Genomic DNA, 15,674 nt, shown 5'->3' with positions numbered 1-15,674 from the left:
TTTTGGATCTGCCGAGATTTGCATCCCTTGGTTTTTAAGACAAGGTGAAATGTTATGCATATATAATTCACACAGATAAGCTTAAAAAAAACAAAAAAAAAACAAATATGATGTGGATGATACTATACTCAAGTGTCTACATATAGGGGGTGCATTATTCGGCAGGGCTGATTTTGGCACTGCTGAGATTTGCATCTCCACCAGAATTAAAGCGTCATCTCCATAAATATAAACTGACTAGAAAACTTACAGATCGCCTCCAGACATGTATGAGTCATACAAAAATACTCTGCACTGAATAACATTTTTTTTTTCAATCACAAAAAGTACATTTATTTTGTTAAAAAAAAAATTTAGCACTTGCACATGTTCAGGGCAGCATAAGAAATACGGCCTATATATTGAGTTTAATAAAAGAATAGCAAAATTATTGCACAAGAAATAATACAATTATTGCACATAAACAAAGAACCAAGGTACAGTCCAGAGATAAGGTAAACCAGGACTTATAGTTGATGTTCAAAACGGATGCTAAAGCACAGAATACTGTTTAGGCCTGGATTATCTTTAAAACCACTATAATGTGTGACTCTTAAACTCTTCAGCCGTAATTACTTGACGCAAAGAGCAAAAAAATAAATAAAATAACGCCGCCTGGTTTAGAATCAGTGAGACAGACAGCTTGTTGAAAGGTTGTAAACTGTCAGGGATTGGTACTAATAGATGCGGTTTACAAGTAAGGCCCATTTAGATATCGTACACTGTATGAACACATAAATAAGATAATATGCACCAAGGCAGCAACAACAAGTGGAGCTGGTCAGCAGCCATTTGCTCCTGCTCTTTGCTTCGGTTTGCTACCGAGTTGCCTAGGAGACCGTGACGCCGCCATTCAAACTGCGCAGCAGGGCATGCTGGGATACCTCTTCCCATCATGGCGGATCAGTTGGTTAGCTAACGATAACGGTTAGCATATTCGGCGATTGTTTAGTCCCGCACATTCTAGGACCGCAGCCATCTGGTATTTTCTGCGCAGGAACTGCAGCCATCGAACATAAACTGGGTAATTATATTCCACAGAATCGACAGTCTTGGTGCTTTGGTGGAAGAAGTAGCAGCTAAATGTCTTAGCAAACTAGCTAGTTAAATAGCTACGAGCGTGCTAACGTAGCCTAGCGGTAGTGTCCTAGTTAAACGAGTTGGCAGTGAAGCACCGCTGAGGCCGCGGTGTGCAGGCAGCATGTTTGGCGGTTACAGCTTTTACTTTGTCTAACCGGTAAGCGTGCGGAATAAATTGCTTTCAATGGAGCAGCTTTCTAAAAACCACTAAGTCATGGTCATATTGATTTAACTTATCGTTATCTAACTAATGCACATTGCAGTGATCTGTGAATGTATATTAACGCTAGCTGTGGCAGTGCAGGCCCGACAGTGTTTGGCGTTATCTAACGTTTTAATGAACTGTCTCTTCTTGCTTATAACTTTATTCTCAAGTTTGCTTCTGTTATCCATGCAGCTTCTGGTCAACATGTAAATAAGAGCATAACTTATCACCATGGTATGATGTATCAGATACGGAAGGGCTATTTTCACTAACGTTACATGAAATCTAAAGTAACATGTTGGCAGCCATACCTTTTGATGGTTAGCTTTAGCATTAACCGAAGCGACAATGATCAATAGATGTGTTGGCTAACGCTACATAACATCGAGTGTTGGTACCATACCATTTTAGTATAGTTTTTTCTTACAAATAAGTATCCCTTAGAGTACGGTAATAGTTTAGGCAAATGAAAGCTGTGGGTGATTTGAGTCCAATGTGTGTGAGACTGTGGCTCCATTGCCAATGTTTGAAAACAGCACTACTTCTCACATGTTATATTTGTGCGGTGGCATGGCTAATTTTGATCGTATTAAAACTTTACGGTTGTAGCGCGACTACTTCCTTCAGCCAAGCGCAGGGTTTTGTACAAGTCTTTATGTATGTTGTAGACTTCGTGCCAACAATGGAACAAATGTTGATATAGTAAGTTGTCTTTGAGAGAGTGGGAACAATTCTTATTGAGTTTTGAGCATAAACATTATATATAATTTTGTTTGTATTAGCAATCCAGCCACATTGTAGTCTCTGAGTCAGTGCAGGGAATGCAGCCTTTAATGTGTTAGAATGGGTTTGGTTGTATTGTTCTAGATGTTTTTTTGCTCATACTGTAAGTGTTCCTATATTTAAGAGCCAGTGGACCATGTTTGTGCTTGTTACACCTCTGACTACTCCAGTCAGTGGTGTTAAGGCAGATAATTTGTCCTTTGCAGCTTCAGATACGTGTTGTCTATTCTGTCCCTTAACATAGCTGATCTATGAGCAGTCCTGCTACTGTTCATATGCACCTCTTGGTTACTTATTTTAATCTTTTGAAATCATGTACTGGTAACTGAATGTAAAGTGTGTATATGTATCGTAAAATCAAAACCATAGAGTAAGTAGTCACTTTGTTATCGTCTCGCTAATCTTGTGAGCTAAGGCATTCTGTTCATTAATCTAAGGACTGGGGTTATTGTGTGTTCAGAGACAAACTGTCTTAGTTCATCAGGCAAACAGTAAAGTTGTTGTTGGGACCCTTACTTACATATAACTGTGGGAAATTTTAGGACTTCTTCATGTGATCAAGAAGTGGTGTTACTTACATTTTCCTATAGCATGGTTATGAAATATACTGCTTCATTTGTTGGTGCTGCAGTCTTTGGTACTTGAGTTACAATACCTTTGTTTCTCTCCTTAGTGTTCAGTGTTGGAGCAGCACACCAGTGACACTAAGAGGGCGTTTTACAAAATCAGGGGCACCAGTACAATGGAATGTGCAGTGGACATCCCGTCAGGTGAGTGATGGAGAGTTTTTTTTACTGCAGTGTCCCCCCAGATTTCAGGGTTAACATTTTAGTTTATAAAAGACCATTGTTGTCCAGAAACAAAGAGGGAGTTTTTCCCCAAAACAACTCTTCAGCTGCATTTTTGATCTCCAAGAAGCTCCATGTTGGACAGACGTCACTATGCATACTCTTGGATGAGTTTACGTCTTTTGAGCTGAAGTCAAGTTAATATACCAGCTTGGTGCATGGCTTGTTATGAAATCACCTTACCCTTTGTGTACCTTAACAGTTTAAGATAATCAACACATGTATTCAGCTCAAGCAAAATTTAATTAAATAAATTTAAGGGCAGCTCTGTTCATATAATTTAAGACATACCTTGCTGCAGGTTATGCATTTGCCAAATACTTGTGTAATATGAAATACTGGGTGCCCTGTGCAGGTGAGGATGAGGCACCAGAGAAAGATGACGTGAATGCCAAGGAAGGAAACGAGCCTCCCCATAAGAAAAACAAGAAGCACAGAAAACACAAAAGCAAGAAGAAGAAGAGGAGGAGGAAGGGGGAAAAAGAGAGCAGTTCAGAATCTGGTGCTGAGTCCGATGTAGAACCACCACCTCCACCGAGACCTGTCCGAACCACCAGAGCCAGGTCAGGAAAGCTTTAAAAATTGAATTACCAGTGCCATGAGCAAACCAAATGTACTATTGTGTGAGACTTGATAGATGTATTTAGTCAAAATTAAGCATCTTCCTCACACTTTCTAAGGTTCAACTTATCCAAGAAAGTGATGTGTAAAAGTAAACACTTTTTGGCATCATTGTTTCTGATTCGTATTTCTAGTTTTTTTCTTAGTTAAAATTTCATATCTCTTAGTATTCAGATCTCATAATTAAGCTGTGCTTATAAGTTTTTAACATACATTACAATAACATAAGGCATTTCTATGTTCTCTCAACAAAAGCAGTGAATACATTTCAATGGAATCTTGGCGTATTTTAAGGTGATTGATTTACATACAGAAAATGTTGACATAAATGTGTGGTGCAAGTGGCACAAGGCACCAAACTACACGTTGCCAGAGATGTAATTGTCTAGAATATGGTTTGAAATAAACATTTTCCATATTATCTAGGGAGTTTGTCTTGAGAAGTGGCACCAAGTTCCACTGAGTGGAGTTTTATGCTTACCGAAACAAGATTCTGTACCTTATCCAAATAAAAAGTTGTTTTGTTTTGGGAACTTGTTTGTTGTTTGTTTACACATAAATAAGGACATTTTGTCAATAAACTTGTCTGTTTGTTCATAGTGCCAGACTGGCAGCAGCTGCTGGAGCTGGAGACCATGCTGGGCTGAAAGAGGAAGGTAAAAGGGATGTAATTACAGGTAGGAGTTCCTCACACACAAACACATATTCATTATCCTTAGAAAATAAGGGGTTAATTACCCAGTTTTTTAAAATTGATTTGTTTTTCAATATCATCATTTCTTCTTTCAGATCGTGTGGACACCGAGGGAGATGCAAAATCCAAAAAACACAAAAGACATGCTGCCAAAAAGAAGAAAAAGAAGAGGAAGAAAGATGAAAAGCAGGAAAAGAAATCCCCATCTCGCTCCCCATCTGAAAGCAGCTCAGCTTCAGGTTCTGAGTCTGAAGGTGAAGGAGGTAAAGGAGCTGGTGATGTCAAATACTCTCCAGCTGGAGCAGTGGACCTGCAAGAACCAGTATCCAAACTGGGTTCAAAAAGTAAACGAGGGGAGGAGAAGGGGGCTCCCATCATCATGCAGAAACCTGCATTGCTTGGAGGGAAGAAAGAGGACATATCAAATATGGATGCATCCCCAGTGGAAGGAAAGGGCAGTAACACCAATGGATCAGAAAAGGATATGAGGTCGCCCTCTGCAGGCCTGGATGAGATAACGCAGACAGCGACAGTTAGGGTTAAGACAGAAGGTAGTCATGGAGATGGAGCATTCAGCCATGCCCAGGAACTGCCTGACATCATCCCTAAACAGGAAGGTGCTACCCCAAGAGATGACCCAGGCCTGAAAGATCAGGCCAATTCAGTTCAGAGGGCAAAGGTGAAGGAACGTGATACATCCAGGTCTCCTTCCCCTTCCAGGGGCCCAGACATTAAGAGGTCTGGTTCAAGTCATAGTCGGTCTCCAACACCTAGTCCCAGTAGGCAGCAGTCTGGTGGTCAAACAGCAACAGCAATGAAGGAACGGTCAAGAACCCATTCCAGGTCAACCTCAAAGGGAAAATACCCTACAACTCCTCCAAAAAGTCGACAGCTGTCCCGCTCTCAGTCCCCCAAATCTCGGAAGAAGTCGCTCTCCCTCTCGCCCAAGTCTCCCAAGAGAGCTAGCTGTCAGTCCCGGTCCACCTCTCGCTCCCTCACCCCCAAGAAAAAGGTGTCAAAGTCTCCAAAAAAGTCCAAGTCTCCTAAACGGCGGAGAAAGTCCTTGTCTGTTTCCCCAAAGCGACGCCGGGGTTCCCCCTCTCCTAAAAGAAAGGTGTCACGATCCCCTAAACGTGGAGGGCGCAGGTCCCCCTCTCTGTCTCGGTCTCCAAGGAGAAGTCGAAGGTCAGAGTCACGTTCCCGTGGAGGCACACGGCGTTCCAGGACCCGCTCACCCAGACGAGGTGGTGCAGTTGGAAGGCGTTCACGGTCACGCTCCATCACCAGAACCCGTCGCTCCAGTTCTAGATCCAGACGCCCTGTTCGTCGCTCTAGGTCCCGGACACCAGCAAGACGTGCAGGAGGCAGACGGTCCAGGAGTCGGTCCTTATCTCGCCGTAGGAGGTCACCACCCCCCAGATCCCGCCGTTCACGCTCCCGGTCGATCCGCAGGAGCAGGCGAACTCGATCACGTTCCATTGTAGTCCTTAAGCGCAGCCGTCGCTCCAGATCCAGGAGTCCTCGCAAACGGACCAAATCCAGAACCCCTCCCTCCCGAAGACGGTCTAAATCCAGGTCACCAGCCAGAAGGCGCTCTCGGTCCCCTGCTAGGAGAAGTCGTTCTCCACCAAGGTTTGGCAAACGCTCCAAATCCCGCTCCTTGTCACGCAGGCACCGTTCAAAGTCACACTCACCACTTCCTGGGAAGAGGAGGTCCAAATCTCCCAAGAAAGGCGGAAGAAGGTCAAAATCTAAATCTGTCTCTGCGGGCTTGAACAGATCAAAGTCAAGGTCCAGGTCTGAGTCCAGTGATGGGCAGTCTGACAGCTCCTCCCCAGCCAGGTCCACATCTTCATCTCTTGTTAAAGCGAAGATACCATCCTCTCTGAAGGCAGAGCACACAGCTGGAGAAACTGCAGGACTTTCAGCTACAGCAGGTCAGACTTTTCATTCCTTAGTTTTTAGGCTAACTGTAATAACTCTAATTTATTTTCTGTGTGTCTTCATGCCATGTCATGTAATGTGCACCATGCAGGTGGTTGGAAACCCATGCCCGCAGCAGATGCCTCCAGTCCCCAAGTTGGGAGCTCCTCAGATAAATTGCAGGAGCAGGATGCAACCAACCATGAAAAGGAGCAGGGGGAGCGTACTAGCACATCCATTGAACGAGATGTTTCCAGGTCCAGGTCTGGTTCCAAAGAGCCTAACCCAGATGGATCAGATTGTTCGGAAGGTTCAGATGAAGGAGAGGATCCATCCTCTCCAGTTAAATTGACATCTAAACGCGAGAGAAGCTCTTCAGTTTCACCATCTCCAGTGCAGAAGAAGGAGTTGTCCAAGTCACGGTCACCTACGGATCATAGGAAACTTTCACGTTCAACTTCATCGCCTCGACGATCAGCATCCAAGTCTGCATCTCGAAGGAAGCAATCCAGGTTTGTTTTGTGTTCGTGTGCATATGCACCCCTTCTACATCATGAATCAGGGTTTCTTTGGGTGCACAAAGAGCATTAGATGAAATTAAATTATGTTAAGGTATTGGATGTTAAAGACCCTATGAACTGGACTTAAAAGGCATTGCCAGTCCCAATGTGCACATCATGCTGCATTAGTAAATGTGACTAACAAGTCAGACACGTATAGCCTTCTGTTCGTTCTGTAACTGCTATCCCACTGTTTTAAGTTGCAATATTGCATGCAAGTATTCATCAGTCATATCATTCACCCTTCCTCAGGTCCAAGTCTCCAGTGAGGAAAAGAGAATCTGTCACTCCATCAGAAAGGAAGAAGCGACGGTCTAAATCTCCTGCCCGGCGGCGGCGGTCACGTTCACGTTCCACCACACGACGTAAACGTTCATCCTCAAAGTCTCGAACCAGAAACCGCCGGTCTAAGTCTCGCACTCCAACCCGCAAGAGACGATCTCGAACCCGTTCACCTAATGCCCGAGGGAGGAGGAGGTCCAAATCGACAGAGAGGAGCAAGCGATCCAAGAGCCGCTCCACAGGTCGGAGGAAAAGGTCTAGGTCAGGAGACAGGAGCAGGCGATCTAGGTCTCGTTCCTCTGATCGTAGACGCAGGTCTAGATCGAGGGGTCGAGGGAGGCGCCCAGTGTTTCGCAGTCGTTCGTTTGATAGACGGGACAGGTGGAAGAGGGAACCCAGCCACTCTCCAGTTCTTATCCTACGCAAACAGCGCCGCTCAGGGTCGCGGACAAGACGCAGCACCAGCAAGACTCCTCCACGGCTCACTGAACTGGGTAAAACAATTAGATAGTGACCGTTGACAATCACGTGTAAGACAGTTAACACTTAGATTTGTGATTTTATGCTTATGAACATTCATGCAATGATTATACATGATTTCGTTTGAAGATTTTGATACTTTGTTTTAGACTACCCCTATGCTTAATGTTGCCTTATTTCCCTCTCCATCCACCCTCCCTATACCCTATTGCATTACCCTTCCCCTGTCCTCAGATAAGGACCAGCTGCTGGAGATAGCCAAGGCTAATGCTGCCGCCATGTGTGCTAAGGCGGGGGTTCCCATTCCTGAGAGTCTTCGGCCGAAAGCCATCCTCCAGCTCCCTCTACCCACTCCATCTCCTGCCCCACTCTCCTTACCTCTACCTTTACCTCTCCCAATGGGCATGGGGATGCCCAACATGCCGAATATGCCCAACATGGGTCCAATGGGGATACCCAATATTCCCGGAATGCCCAGCATGTCAAACATCACCATGAGTGCCGCTATGGCAAGTATGACAGCGGCTACTATGACAGCTGCCTTGACCAACATGGGTGCCCTTGCGGCCATGCCTCCCCTTGCCCCACTTCCTACGATCACTAACAAGCCTCCCCCGTGCCTCGCTCCACCAACACCAACCCTTAACCTGGACCACATCGAGGAAGCAAAGAGAAAGGTCACTCAGCAGGCTAACATACACACCATCAAGGAGCTTACTGAGGTAAATGGGGGGGTAAACTGGTCTGTGTTATTGGTTGACAGTGATTAAACATGTTCAAACGAAACAGTGTTGAATGAAAGAATACTGAAGAGTGAGTAATGTGGTTTTGTTTTTGAGGATGTGCTGTGCATACAGTACCTATGCCTTTGCAAAGTAACATGTGTTTTTCCTCTGTGTCTGTAGAAGTGTAAGATGATTGCAAATAGCAAGGAGGAGATGGCCATTGCTAAACCCCATGTCTCAGATGATGAAAGCTAAAACCGCCAATCCCTCAAGGTACAATTTTCAATCTTTATTTTCCCATTTCTTTGTCAGTCTTTATATTTTTGTTTTTTAATTCACCTCATTCTATTGTGGGCATTGGGTTTTTCACCAGTCACATTACTTGGCATACTCTGGTTCTCTTTTCCGAACTTGATATACTAATATTTGAGTCCTTTTCAACAACTGACATATATTTGTGTATTTTTAAGCTTATTAAATTAATATCAACCTTCTCCAGTTGATAATTGATTCAGTAGAAAAATACTCACCTGCCATCTCAATTTAGAATCAACTTCTTTATTTTACCATACTGTAATCAGTTTTGTTCCATGTTTGTGTTTTAGCAAAAACTTTTAACAAGCAACATATTTTAGTGAATCCTGAGTAATTTCCAAAATTCGACAAAAGTAATTTAAATATTACTACTAGCATTTTCCACAATTTCCTGAAAATTTAAGGACTAAATGAAATAATTAGTTGAATAAACAGATCAATCAATGAAATGTATGAAAATAATCTTTTTTTCAGCCCTACACCAAACCTTTCATGCCTTAGTGTCACCTTTACAAATTCACTGTTAGTGTCTCTAGAATGTTTTAAATCTGCACCAGCTGAATATTTTTCCAGCTGATATTTGGCCGATTGGAATTTTTTTTATTTTTTTTATTAATAATAAATATATAATAAATAAATATATATATTATTATTAAATAAACAAACCCTCCAAGTCAATTTGAAGTTTAGAGAAAGACGAATAAAATACGATGACATTAAAATTAAAATTAAATTCTGGCTTTTTGTTAAATGGTCCTAATGACTTGGCAACTAAATACCCTCACCTCAACTCCTCATCCTGTCTTACACTCTGACCAGTGACTGTGATCACTGGTCTCCTCCGCGTCTTGTGGCTTACTTTCAGACCTGACAAATTTACCGCATCTTGCCAGTTACATAAATTATTATTTTTTAACTGCCTGCAGTAATCAGTCATGTCTGCACTGTTTCACCTCATGATTCTCCTCCCCAAGAACTCTTCTTAAAGTCATCGTTGATTGAGATGTAATGTTAATTAGGACACCTTTTAGGAAATTGGATATGCTTGAACGCAAAACAAACAATATTCACCTGCTTTAACAGCCATGAAACATCAGGTTGACGCCACCTGACACTCCTGCTGAGAAAACAGATCCTCTTTGGAGGAATTTCTTTTTCGTCCTCAGAAATTTTAACAGCGCGTATCCTGGTGCACTGTGCTGATTACAATACAGCACATCTGCTAATGCTGCAATTGCAGTTATAAATGACAGAAATCCCCTAAGCAAAGCGCTTGTTAAAGTAGTTTTTTTCTTGAAAGAGAAAGAGTTTATCGAAAGCTGGTGACAGCACGAAATTTGACAGAGGCGCTGCCTCGTTATTCTCTATGCAGGAAAAACCCTAAGACCCCCGTCTTACAACAGACGGACAATGGTGTGAAAATATTCATTAAAAAAAAATCAACATTATATTTTGACAGACTGAATGGTGACATCTACTAAAATTGTGACCACCCAGCTCACATTATGAGCCGTCACGTTTGTCATTAAGTATGCCTTGTGTGTGGAACACCACTACAACAGATGCCAGCTGTCACAATTTGCAGACAATAATGGTAACATTTTAGGACATGAACATTTTGATGACATACTGTTAATATAAAGTTAACAACAGAAACTCACTCAACCTGAATTCTGTGTACAGATCTACAGTGTTTCCTCCTTTCATTTAAAATGGCCTGTGTCACTGTCTGCATACTGGCTTTTCTATAACCTGTCCCTCTTTGTCAAATACAAAATATCTCCATACACCAGTCATGGGGTGTAGATGGATAGATAGATAGTCTTTATTGTCATTGCACAGGTTCACCTACACAACGAAATTGGGTTGCTACAGCTGTAGGTGCAAAAGACAGCTAAGAACAAGACACTTACAATATAAAGATACAACAAGCAAACAGTGCTTTGTCCATCATTGCAAAGTGCAATTGTTATCTTGATGATAATTACACTCATCAACCATATTTCAGGTTAAAACATTTTCACCATCTTATCATTTGTACCAGTGTTTGCCAAGATAATGGCTAAATTGAACAATTCACCAAACTCACTTAACCATAGTTCTCTTTCTCTGCACTATTCAGACAGACTGTTCCTCTCCATATTATGTAGACCAGCTGTAGTTCTAAACCCTAATGTTGTTTGTCTCCTATTAATCCAAACTAATTAGACAAACTGTGTAAACTTTGACCTTTTCTCGCTCTTTCTCTGCACACAGCCACTCCCATCAAATGACTGAAGGAAAATGTAAAAAATGCTTCACAGGAGGACCTACCTTTCGACAGCCAGATAGCCTGACTGAGCCTCATACACCACCCAGAAGAAGAGCACCCTAGTTGTCACAGTTACAATATAGGAGCACCGGCACCAGCCACTGCCCCCCTCAGCTCCCCAGTTTGTTTCTGTGTGTGTGAGAGAGCGAGAGAATGGCGGACTGTCACCTGTGATACCACTGAGAAAACTGGACACGCTGACATGTGTGCGCAGTTGTATGACTGTATAGTGAATCTGTGTGTGAAATGTGTGTGTGTATATAGTGACTTTGACCACCAACCCCTCAGTGTTGCTGCTAGTTCAAGCAGTCACTGTTGTAAAGACTGAAGAGGAAACAAACCAAACTAACTAGTGGCGCAAGTGTTTTTGTAAAAGATTAGTTTCTCTAAATTTGTTTTACTTTTATGCTTTCTTAAAGGATTGTGTTGAGTGAAGATTGCTTCCTTGTTCTGCTGTATCCCCTTGGTTACCTCTAGTCCCTGATTTTATAAACAAATAATGCAGACAAAGTTTTGGTAGATCCTCATGTGATTTGTTTTCATAAGCCTAGGTCTCCAGGGCAAGAGCGTGTCAACTTGTTGTGAATCCTGGAACAGGGTGCCAGATCTGATTATTCTGATGGAAGGGAATGAATTAATACATTGGCTGCTAAAAGAAGAAAGTTTGAAATTTTCCTACAACAAAAATGATCATCTCCAGTCACAAAACAGCACTAATTCAGTTAGTACTGCCCTGGGTGTGAATTTCTTTACCTGTATTTTAAATTACACCAAGCTAATGACTCTTACCTGGTCTTTCATTTGGGCTTTGTTGGGATTTCCTTTAACCAGGAAACGTGTTTGCTGTAGATTTGAATGGACATTTAATCTGCCACAGTTTTTAACACCAATATCCTACATACATTCTGTGTTTTCCAAAAGACCATAAGATACAATTTAAAGGACCAGTGTGTGGGATTTTGGAAAGTCTAGAGGTGAGGTTGCAGATTGCAACTAACTGAATCCCCCTCCCCTCACCCTTCCCTTTCCAAGTGTGTAGGAAAACCTACGGTGGCATTCAGGTAACATAAAAATACAACAGGCCCTTTCTGGAGCCAGTGTTTGATTTGTCCGGTCTGGGCAACTGTAGAAACATGCAGGACCTGATCCCTACATAGATATGAATGGCGCATTCCAAATTTTAGTTTCAGGTATACACCAATTAAAACATTATTGTAAATATTCTATTTCTGCCAATAGATCTGCCTAGATCATATACACTGGTCCTTTAAGATGCATAGAAAGCATTCATATATCTTTATTTGCTGGGAATTATAAAAAATAGGAGAAACATTTGAAAGGTCTGCGTTTCTGTGATTTGTCATCTGGGTTTGATTTTTGGAGCAAGTGTCGTTTGAAAGCAGTGCTGGTCTTTGCCCACAGCACAGTACCTGCCATGACACTTGAGGCCAGTGGAAAAAAAAAACAGGCTCAGATTACAACTAAGATCTGGTTGACTGGTCCCTGAAGTTTAAACTATATCAATCTAACAATTTTAAGTTTTCCTGATAAGGAAGGGGAAGGATGAAAATGTAAATTCTCTTAAACTTCATACTGTAAATGGAAGTAATTCTTACTTGTTTCACTGTGTAACAGAATACATGATTAAAAACAGTTTTTGAATACACTTTAGAGACACTTTTGTCTTTCTGTGAGGCTGTTTATATTATTAATACATAAATTCCATTGGTGTCATTTTTTAGAGGCACACAGGAAAATGATAACTCATGTTATTACACTGAGGGTGATAAATGACTTGTAGTGGTAATAGGGTTGACGATAGAAAGTTCTGTGTGTCCCGAGTTGTGACACTGTTAAATGTTTTTTTTGTGTTAGACAATCAGGTTCTTTGTCTCAATTTGTTTCTTTTGAACAAAGAGTTATAACCACGTGAAATTTCATCATCTTGCAGCATGGTATTCAGGTGGCGAATAGAGAATAGTTATGGAGAACAGAAGGTGTAGTATTGTGCAAACATAATGAAAGACCCAACAAGCCCTTTTCATTTAATCCTCTCATACAGTTAATATCTTCTTTACATGTAGATACTGTTACCCTGTCCTGTATTAGGTCCTTTGTGTGAGCTAAGTAAACAGGGTCCATGTTTCACTGTAAGCATTTGTCCCATTGAATAACTGAAGAACAAAGATGAACTTGGTGCTTTTGGGGAAACTGGCAGGGATGAGGTTTTTTTGGTTTTTAGGGAATCTTGCACTCATAATTCTCATTTATTTTCAAAATCTGGATCCATCCTCCCATGTCATTCTTCTGTACCCAGGGCTGTTTAACTGTTGAAGATAATCTGTGACAATTTTGTCAGACTGTAACGATACTGACTCTGTACCAAAAGTGTTGGACTGTTGAATTGGTTCCCTGGGGTAATCTTTAACTGTTTTAATGACAAAAAGAAATGCATTTTAGGATTTGTTTTTTTTTTGGTCACTTGAATATGACATCGCTTGCTTTGTACATAAATGTGTTGATGATTATTAAAAACCTCAGTGATCTGTATTTATTCTTGTCCTTGTTTGCTATGTTCACTTACGTCAGGTTCATAATGTATCTCCTCACATTTAAAGATATATTGAATGCCTACTAGAAATGGAAGGGGGGATTCAGTTGAGTTTAGGTTGGTTGACCTAAAATGATTGGATTCGATGATACAGGCAGTTCTTGAGGACTGTATATTAACTCATCAACTCATACAAACAAGCTCAGGTTTTTTTAAAATCACTTTAATGTAGCATTCCAGTTATCAAAATGATGTAAACCTGATGTAGATGCTTTACATTGGGCTGAATGGTTATATAGTGAGATTAGATTTATTGAAATTGACATTATAAACACTACTCTTCACAAACTAGTTCTCTGATTTTATATGGAAACATAATATATCAAGTTGATTACATTGTTTTGTTAGAGTGATTGACTGAGCTTTTATATATGGAGACAGATCATTATCTTGAATGACTTCAATTTTTCAAACCATGAGTAAGAAATAAACACATTGCTCAATGTTCAATCAACAGTCCTCTGGTTCCACCTACTGGACTTCATGATTAACTGAAACAGTTTGCAGATGGAAAAACATCAGGACAGAGTGAGACTTGTTTGCAGATGAACAGGCTGCAGTTTATTAAAAAAAACAAAAAATCTGGTGGAGTGTTGTTTCAGAAATATCACTGGAGTCAGATAAACTGTATTTTAAAAGTCAGTTTTATCAGAATCTAATGTTCAATGAGTGGATATATTACTTTAAATCGTGTTAGAATTAGGATGTTTATACTTATGTTTCAAAGCCAAAATGTATATCAAAGTCTTCATCCTGGCCCGTTTTTGGGAGGAGGTCCTAGCTGTCTTTCCAAATAATCAACCAACTAGGAAAGCATAGAAATAGAATTTTGGTAAAGATGAGGATCGACTCAGTTATTGCTTTTGTTGCTGTTGATGGTTTTCTTTTGTTGGAACGCTCTACTAAATGTATCAGTATCCTTTTCTACGCAAATTCTACCCAGATTATTTTAGATCAGGCCCTTATTAAATTATAATTGACACTATAAGTAGTAAGCTTACAACACAGTTCCATGCAGAGGTGTAATTAATTTGACAAACCGAAGGAATGGAGTTGTAGTATGGGGTCATAGAATAAATATTAAGTGACACTGGCCTAGTTGGTGCACAGCTCAGCAGTGAGTGACCAACTTTCAGACCTATAATGAACCCAACGGTACACCCTGACCACTTAATGTGAGGGCAGATAGTTTGTATGTTTGTTTGTATAAGACAAAGATAAATATAGATAAAAGTCAAGATGTGTCTATGAGAACGTTGTTTGGGGAATGCATTCTGGGAGGCTGATGTTACCATGTCATTTCCTGGGTGTTTTGACTATTTTATATGCAGTTTCAAAAAAAAAAAAAATGTACAAAACACCTGCAGTTATGAAACCCTCCTACAAGTGGTGCACTTACTCTTTGTACTGTTCTTTTATTGTGCAGAGCAGTGGGTAAATGCACTTCCAAAGACTTTAATCAAGACACATTAACTGTGAAGGCACAAACAGGCAATTTTCGAGTTTCCCTATCGGCAAAATGAACATTTAAAACACTTCAGTGTAAAGCTCTAACAGAACAGTTGAAAGTAAGTTAAGTAGGTTAGAGGCTTTGACATATTAAACACTTTATTTTCAGTTTGCAAGTTTTCTGATTTACTTAGATGTCAAGTAAAGAGGAACAACCCAGGGCCGTATTCATGAAGAAAGCTTAAAAGGCTTTAATCTGTGGATTAGATAAAAAGGTTAGAAACTCTATACTGAGGGTTTCTGCCTTAGTCTACATCATGGGGTTTAAAATACATATCACCAATGCATACACTGAGATAAAAAAATATAATCATTACCATAGTTATGGATTAAGGCCTTTGGACCGAACGGTGCCGTGGATAGTTTTCCTCTTCAAATGAGACAAGCCCCAAAGAAAAGGAAAGAAAAGCTTGCTGCTGTTCCCCTTTCTCCTTTCATCACTCCAGTCTTTTATGAGTGAAACAACTTCTCATTTTGTTTGCTTTTGGTGATGGTGATTGTCAATCATTTGTCAGTTTAAGTTTGGAGACCGTGTAAATTGTTTTTAGCCTCAACTTTCAACTTTCTTAAAATCTGCAGTTAAAATGGAGGGCAGTGATGTGAATCCATATGTGCAGCATATTTGTTCATTCACAACATTATTTAAGATTAATAAGTGAGTACACATAGACTTACACTGCATAGTTAG

The 15,674-nt window shown here is 40.8% G+C and overlaps 1 protein-coding gene across 2 annotated transcripts; it reads left to right on the top strand.

Annotated features, from left to right (window-relative positions):
- Nucleotides 1–898: 898 nt before the first annotated feature.
- sona (SON DNA and RNA binding protein a) lies at nt 899–13,416 on the top strand. 2 transcript variants are annotated; one of them, XM_071463207.1, is made up of 10 exons: nt 899–1,063; nt 2,781–2,877; nt 3,311–3,518; nt 4,177–4,253; nt 4,366–6,207; nt 6,306–6,705; nt 7,006–7,529; nt 7,750–8,237; nt 8,421–8,513; nt 10,812–13,416. In XM_071463207.1, the coding sequence occupies exons 2-9, from the start codon at nt 2,850–2,852 to the stop codon at nt 8,493–8,495; spliced, it is 3,642 nt and encodes a 1,213-aa protein (XP_071319308.1). In that variant the 5' UTR covers nt 899–1,063; nt 2,781–2,849; the 3' UTR covers nt 8,496–8,513; nt 10,812–13,416. The 2 variants fall into 2 exon arrangements, with proteins under 2 accessions (XP_071319308.1, XP_071319386.1); XM_071463285.1 differs by lacking the exon at nt 899–1,063 and adding an exon at nt 1,173–1,276.
- Nucleotides 13,417–15,674: the final 2,258 nt, after the last annotated feature.

This window comes from Trachinotus anak, unplaced genomic scaffold (genome assembly GCF_046630095.1).
Source record: "Trachinotus anak isolate AG129_WGS33_773 ecotype Australia unplaced genomic scaffold, CSIRO_AGI_Tana_v1 ptg000001l, whole genome shotgun sequence".
In the NCBI taxonomy this organism is placed as follows: Eukaryota; Metazoa; Chordata; class Actinopteri; order Carangiformes; family Carangidae; genus Trachinotus; species Trachinotus anak.
The sequence above is the reverse complement of the archived record's forward strand: the minus strand, read 5'-3'. Positions and strand labels throughout refer to the sequence as shown.

Bases quoted from the DNA above. Each gene is read 5' to 3' on its own strand.
- sona (XM_071463207.1), top strand. From the start codon at position 2,850: ATGGAATGTGCAGTGGACATCCCGTCAG. The intron at 4,254-4,365 runs GTAGGAGTTCCT...TTCTTCTTTCAG, and splicing joins TAAAAGGGATGTAATTACAG to ATCGTGTGGACACCGAGGGA. The intron at 8,238-8,420 runs GTAAATGGGGGG...CTGTGTCTGTAG, and splicing joins CCATCAAGGAGCTTACTGAG to AAGTGTAAGATGATTGCAAA.